General features: G+C 47.6%; 2 protein-coding genes and 1 pseudogene across 2 annotated transcripts; 1 reads left to right on the top strand and 2 right to left on the bottom strand.

Annotated features, from left to right (window-relative positions):
* Positions 1 to 2,230: 2,230 nt before the first annotated feature.
* On the bottom strand, positions 2,231 to 4,056 carry LOC141026366 (putative disease resistance protein RGA3; annotated as a pseudogene).
* Positions 4,057 to 4,124: 68 nt separating this feature from the next.
* LOC109750169 (putative disease resistance protein RGA3) lies at positions 4,125 to 5,508 on the bottom strand. The gene is made up of 4 exons (XM_073502790.1): positions 5,404 to 5,508; positions 4,467 to 4,730; positions 4,213 to 4,347; positions 4,125 to 4,163 (listed from the first exon to the last, which is right to left on the bottom strand). Exons 1-4 carry the CDS (start codon positions 5,506 to 5,508, stop codon positions 4,125 to 4,127), a joined length of 543 nt encoding a protein of 180 aa, XP_073358891.1.
* Positions 5,509 to 5,557: 49 nt separating this feature from the next.
* Positions 5,558 to 5,893, top strand: LOC109750170 (uncharacterized). The gene has a single exon (XM_020309121.1). The coding sequence runs from the start codon at positions 5,558 to 5,560 to the stop codon at positions 5,891 to 5,893; it is 336 nt and encodes a 111-aa protein (XP_020164710.1).
* The last annotated feature ends 1,709 nt before the right edge of the window (positions 5,894 to 7,602 follow it).

Raw genomic sequence — 7,602 nt, 5'->3', positions numbered from 1 at the left:
TCGTCTTCCTTCCTCGCCCGTTCCCCCCTCTCTCGCTGATCTGACGACATAGGGTCATTTATCATAGTGTTGATGCTTTTTACGCAGAGACATAGGGTCACTAGTAGAAAACAGGGCTTTGGTTCGGGCCTGGCCAGCCCATTAGTTCCGGTTCTGTCACGAACCGGGACCCATGGGGGGCATATGTCCCGGTTCGTGCGCCCAGGGGGCTGCCCGGGCCTCGGGAGGTATTTGTCCTGGTTCGTGTGGACCCATTGGTCCCGGTTCTAGGCACGAACCGGGACCAACGGTCCTCACTCCTGACCCACAACCATTGGTCCCGGTTCGTGCCTAGAACCGGAACAGAAGGGGGGCCTTTAGTCCCGGTTCCAGCCACGAACCGGGACCAATGAGTTGCCTATATATACCCCATCGCTGCGGCAGAGCATTCCACAGAGTGCTCTGTTTTTTCCTGCCGGCGAGGGGAGAGCTTTGTGGTACTCTAGCTCACCTCCTATGCACATGAGGTATTTGATGAAATGCCCGAGCCACACTAGTTAAGCTTTTTCCTCTCGAAGCTCGACCTCCAAACTCCATTTTCTCCAAGATTTGTCTAGATTTAGCGGTCTGTCACGTCCCGTCCCTGTCTTCACCACCGTCGATCGCCCGCGCCGATCTCGTCGCCGGCACCACCGTGGTGAGCCTCTTTTTCTTATCTTCTTTCTGAAAGAAAAAAATACTTACTTTAGATAGATACTTGTGTAATTTTCTTACTTTTATTATTGCTTGTTATTATATAGTGCGATGGTTTTGGTATCCGCCCCCGTCGGCCATCGCCCTGTCTATGATTCGGATGTAGTATATATTATCTTTTATAACTATTTGGTTCATTTATTGTTTATGACAATTATGCCGACCAATGTGACATAGATTTTATTTATCTAGGAGGTACGTGAACCGGAAATTCCAACCGACCCTATTGTCGACTGGTTAAATTTAGTTGAAGAAGAAAACAATTCCTTGAAGGAAAAATAAAAAAATTGAGCGGGAGAAGATGATATTGGAGTTGCATGTTGTGGATGTCGTCGATGATCACAAGATCAAGATGGATGCAATGCGCTTGAAGATTAGAAAGATTAGAAAATATGCCATTCATGCCGAGGCTTGGTATCATTATGCCGTTGGCTCAATTGTTACCTTGGTTGCGATTATGATCGCATTTGTTGGTGCATTGAAATGATTTACATAGTTTCAATGTATGGTTTAATTAGATGCTCTGGAGAGCTATATGTTGTTCAATGAGAACTATGTATGTACTTTGGTTTTAATATGTGATGATGAACTTCTATTAATTTGGTCACTTATCTATCCATTATGTTCTATAATGGTTTTTGACACACTTAATTATATATAATGCACGCAGATGAACCGGCAATGGATGTACGGTAACAGACACACCTCCGAGTACATTAAGGGCGTGCATAATTTTCTCGAAGTGGCTGAGGCAAACAAGCAGAATGGTTTTATGTGCTGTCCATGCCCTAGCTGTGGGAATACGAGGTCTTACTCTAACTCGAAAACCCTTCACACCCACCTGCTTTATAAGGGTTTCATGCCACACTATAATGTTTGGACCAAGCATGAAGAAATAGGGGTTATGATGGAAGACAGCGAAGAAGAAGAGGACGATGACAACTATGTGCCCCATGAATACGGTGATGCTGCAACAGGGGAAGCTGCAACAGGGGAACCTGCTGAAGATCAAGAGGAACCAGACGATGTGCCTGATTATGATGATCTCCGCAGGGTCATTGTTGATGCAAGGACACAGTCCGAAAGTGAAAAGGAGGAGCTGAAGTTCGATCGCATGTTAGAGGATCACAAAAAAGGGTTGTACCCCAATTATGAAGATGGGAACACAAAGCTCGGTACCGTACTGGAATTGCTGCAGTGGAAGGCAGAGAATGTTGTGCCTGACAAAGAATTTGAGAAGCTACTGGAAATATTAAAGAAGAAGCTTTCAAAGGATAACGAATTGCCCGACAGTACGTACGCAGCAAAGAAGGTCGTATGCCCTCTAGGATTGGAGGTGCAAAGAAGGTCGATTGCCCGACAGTACTCGTGGTGACATCGCTCTAGTCCATCCATGACGGCAATTATCATATGTTCCAATTTAGGAAAGAAGGGTGGTCTAGAAGTATTGGATTCCCTGATGTCAGTATCTTCAGTGCCAACACATATACTTGTCAAGCTATGCAAGCCGTTCAAACGCAAGTACACGAGGGAGGGCAGCCGCCATAATGGTGGAAGATCCTTGCAATTCATGCAGTCACTCAGAGTAAGTTCACTGAGATGCTCTAACACTGTAGAGTTGTGCATCCATGATGACAATTTAGCGCCAGTGTAATTACGTAACACTAGAATTTCAAGCCTTTTGTGGGGAAGAAGGGCCTCTAATATTGTTTCTGCTTTAGCATCTGCATATTGAATACGAGTACTGTAAGGTTCACGTTCCCAATTGAGTGACAATCGTTTCAAATTATGCTTGGTAGACAGGTTGCCTTCTTTAGCATTTTCTGCAGCATGCACTTTTCTCAGCTCAAACAAAGAAAGAGCACCACCTAGATTCAGATCTTTCAGTTGATCAATTCCACGACCTGCATCACTATCAATGACATAACTTGTCAATGTCTGTAGAGAATTCAGCTGGCCAATACCCTCTGGCATGCGCTCCAATCCTGTACACCCAACAAGGAAGATATGTCGAAGACTTCTCATATATTTCATGCCTTCTGGTAATTTCTTCAGGTGTCTACAACTAATGAGCTTCAATTTTTGCAAGCCATACAGCATGGTAATGGCTTCAGGTAGTGCATGTATACTAGAGTGAGAAAAATCTGGATAGCGAAGATGCTTCAAGTTTTCATATGTCCCTCCGTTGAGAATGTCTTCAGTGCTCGCAAGGACATAAATTTTGACTTGGTCATACTCAGAAACTTGGCTTCATCACGAGGAAGCCACTCACTTTGGACTAATACCATGCGGGCCCGGGTAGCTAGAATTTCCTCCATGGTTGCAATAGCTTGATTACTGACATAATGAAGTGACAAATGTTGAGCCTCATGCTGTAATGGTCTAGCAGCTGTGGATCCTTGCAGAATCTCCTGATGTGATGAAGATTCTTGCAGAATGGAGCAATCATTTCCGCTTATGGAGTCAGCAAGATCATGCATTAGATCATGCATCTTGCAAGTAGTTGGTCGGTGGATTTTCTCATCTTCATACTAGCATATTGAAAGTTTGTTGGCCTCTTGTTTCTGATGCAATAAAGTCATTTGCCATCCAAAGCTGGATTAACATGTCTTTATCTATCGGGCTATCCTTGGGGAAAATAGCACAGATGGAAAAACACATTTTCTCTTTGGATGACAAGTGATCATAGCTCGGCTGTGGTGCAGGTACAACCCTAGTTGCGATGATGTCACTCTTCCATACATCACTATCCACGACAGAAAACCACTGACTGTGATTCTTCGAACGAAGTAAAGCTGCTATAGTCTTAATGGCAAGAGGCAATCCCTTACACTTATGAATAATACTCTTACCCATTGAAATCAATTCCTCTTGCTTCTCCACTTCCGTTCCAAATGTGTTTCTGTGAAAAAGCTCCCATGACCGATCCTCGTTTAGAAGTGATATTTTGCGTGGAGGATTTGTGCCCATGATAGAAGCAACTTGATCGCTGCGGCTTGTAACAATTATAGCACTGCCTGAGCCAGCATGTGAGCATAACAAAGATCTCATATCATCCCACTTTTGTCTATCTTCATTCCAAACATCATCCAACACTAGGAGGTACCTATTATTGCCCAACACTTCAGCAAGCTTCTTCTGCAGTGCCTCCATCTCAGTCAATTCACACTTGTTCATTGTGGCGACTTGTATTACAGATCGAACAATTTCTTCGATAACGAACTTGTTAGAGACACAGACCCATATGACCAACTCAAAATGATGCTTCATCCTCTGATCATTGTGCACAAGTTGGGCAAGGGTAGTCTTACCGATCCCCCCCATACCAACTATGGGGAGCACCATGACATTGTTATTGGAACTGTTGTTGAGGGAGTGGTCAAGTAATATGTTTACCACTTGTTCCTTCTCATCTTGTCTCCCGACAATCTCTGATTCATCGACACGAGAGTGTGTCTGAGGATGAACAATGCTTGGTGCCTCGATATGCTGCAGGAAGTTAAAATTGTTCATTTCCACAATCAGTTCATCTATGGTCTCAAGGGCATCCTTCAACTTCCAACTCATGTGAAGACGGAAAACAACCGGGCTATTGGCGGTGAAGTAGCGCAGCACCTGGAATGAAATTAAATAAATTGAAATTATAATAAAGATTCCATCACAACTAATTGAAAATAGAGCCAGCCGAGGCGGGGTACTTTTTATCTAGGAAGAGAGGTAGGATGAGGACGAACCTTAGATGCCTTGGAGGGGCGGCGGAGCTTGGCGGCACAGCGGCGTAGCACCTCATAGCGGAAGTCGTCGAGGACATCGTATGCCTGGTAGGCTGCGGTCTTGAGGTCCTTGATCCACTGGCTGACGGCGGGGTTGGTTCGGCTCTTGACCTCGGCGTCTAGCAGGATGCACTGGACAGCCGCGAGGTGCCGCTCCAGCTTCCGGCCGGACTTGTCCAGCCCCCAAGCCCGCAGCAGCTCTCCCACCAGGCCTTGGCGGCCACGCTGCCCAGCAGCGGCATCAGCAGGGAGCCCATTATCAGTAGGTCGCCGCCGGTCGGGCGCTCAACCGGTGGTGCGCTGGTCTCAGTCGGTCGTCGTCGGCGGTGGGTGGCTCAATGGAATGGATAGCAGTCCAGGTGAAGTGAATGCGAAGGAGAATGAAGGTGGGAAAGAACCTAGCTCGCCGGAGTGAGAAAGAAAGGAGGAGACCCCGGGAGCAATTTTCGAGATGATGCTTTGCTTTGCATTGCATTGCTTGTGTGACAAAGAAGAGAAAGAAATAAAGGAGATGCTTTGGATCGCGTGTGTGTTAGAATACAACTTGTAATAGGATTAGGACTCCTACTCGATTTGTAATAGGGCTAGGTTAGGTGCGGCTTGGCTCTTATATATACCTCCTGTACTGGCACAATATTGCATCCACAATTATTCAATACAATTCTACATGGTATCAGACTTTCGATCCTAGGGTATGGCTAACCCACCAGCGCCGCCACCGCCGCCGCCGCCCGGCTACTTCGAGCGGTGCGCCGCCATCGTCGCCGCCAAGGTCGCCGCGGCCACGGCCTCCTCCGCCTCTACCTCTACTCTAGCTTTAACCCCACCAATACACCCTTCCATCTCCTTCACCGACACCATCTCCGATATTAGCCCCTACATCCCCATAACCCTAGACCTTGCTGCTCACAACAACTACCATTGGCGTCACCTCTTCGACGTCCACCTTGGGCGATGCAATCTCCGCTCTCACGTTGCCGACGACTCTCTTCCTCAAATTCATGATCCGCAATGGGTCAAGGATGATCTCGCCATTTATTCAATGGATCTACATGCGAGTCTCCCTAGAGATCTTCAATCTCGTCCACTGTGACGGTGCCTCCACCGCCGATCTATGGGCGGCCCTTCGTCAACTCTTCCAGGATAACATCGACGCTCGCGCCAACAATCTCCACACTGAGCTTCGGAATACGGTGCAACGTGATTCACCAGTCGGCGTCTACTGCCAACGCCTCAAGGCGATCACGGATGAACTCCGCGAACTTGGTGATCCAATCGAAGATCGCCAGCTCATCAACGTCCTCCTCGTCGGCCTCAGCGAGCGGTTTGAGAAGCAGGCCTCCTTCATCCCTATGATGAGTCCGCGTCCCTCCTGTTGGGGAACGTAGCAGAAATTCAAAATTTTCCTACGTGTCACCAAGATCAATCTAGGAGATGCTAGCAACGAGAGGGGAGGAGTGCATCTACATACCCTTGTAGATCGCGAGCGGAAGCGTTCAAGAGAACGGGGTTGATGGAGTCGTACTCGTCATGATCCAAATCACCGATGATCCTAGCGCCGCACGGACGGCACCTCCGCGTTCAACACACGTACGGAGCGGGGACGTCTCCTCCTTCTTGATCCAGCAAGGGGGGAGGAGAAGTTGATGGAGATCCAGCAGCACGACGGCGTAGTGGTGGAAGTAGCGGGATCCCGGCAGGGCTTCGCCAAGCGCAAGCGGGGAGGAAGAGGTGTCACGGGAGGGAGGGAGGCGCCAGGGCTTGGGGTGCTGCTCCCATGCGCCTCCCCACTATATATAGGGATGGAGGGGGCTGGTTTCTTGCCCTCCAAGTCCATTGGGGCATTGGCAAAGGTGGGGGAAAGAAATCCCATCATTTCCCTTCCCCACCGATTGTTATCCCCCTTTTTTAGGGATCTTGATCTTATCCCTTCGGGATATGATCTTATTCCTTCTAAGGTGGGATCTTGGTGCGCCTTGACCAGGGGTGTGGGGCTTGACCCCACTACCCACGTTCATGTGGGTCCCCCCATGCAGGTGGGCCCCACTTCAGAACCTTCTAGAACCTTCCCGGTACAATACCGAAAAATCCCTAACATTTTCCGGTGGCCCAAATAGGACTTCCCATATATAAATCTTTACCTCCGGACCATTCCTGAACTCCTCGTGACGTCCGGGATCTCATCCGGGACTCCGAACGACTTTCGGATTTCCGCATACTAATATCTCTACAACCCTAGCGTCACCGAACCTTAAGTGTGTAGACCCTACGGGTTCGGGAGACATGCAGACATGACCGAGACGACTCTCCGGTCAATAACCAACAGCGGGATCTGGATACCCATGTTGGCTCCCACATGTTCCACGATGATCTCTTCCGATGAACCACAATGTCGAGGATTCAATCAATCCCGTATACAATTCCCTTTGTCAATCGGTACGTTACTTGCCCGAGATTCGATCGTCGGTATCCCAATACCTTGTTCAATCTCGTTACCGGCAAGTCACTTTACTCGTACCGTAATGCATGATCCTGTGACCAAACACTTGGTCACATTGAGCTCATTATGATGATGCATTACCGAGTGGGCCCAGAGATACCTCTCCGTCATACGGACTGACAAATCCCAGTCTCGATTCGTGCCAACCCAACAGACACTTTCGGAGATACCTGTAGTGCACCTTTATAGCCACCCAGTTACGTTGTGACGTTTGGTACACCCAAAGCATTCCTACGGTATCCGGGAGTTGCACAATCTCATGGTCTAAGGAAATGATACTTGACATTAGAAAAGCTCTAGCAAACGAACTACACGGTCTTGTGCTATGCTTAGGATTGGGTCTTGTCCATCACATCATTCTCCTAATGATGTGATCCCGTTATCAATGACATCCAATGTCCATGGTCAGGAAACCATAACCATCTATTGATCAACGAGCTAGTCAACTAGAGGCTTACTAGGGACATGTTGTGGTCTATGTATTCACACATGTATTACGGTTCCCAGTTAATACAATTATAGCATGAACAACAGACAATTATCATGAACAAGGAAATACAATAATAACCATTTTATTATTGCCTCTAGGGCATATTC

This window comes from Aegilops tauschii, chromosome 7 (assembly GCF_002575655.3).
Source record: "Aegilops tauschii subsp. strangulata cultivar AL8/78 chromosome 7, Aet v6.0, whole genome shotgun sequence".
In the NCBI taxonomy this organism is placed as follows: domain Eukaryota; kingdom Viridiplantae; phylum Streptophyta; class Magnoliopsida; order Poales; family Poaceae; genus Aegilops; species Aegilops tauschii.
Note: the sequence above shows the minus strand (reverse complement) of the source record. Positions and strands in the feature narration are given on the sequence as shown.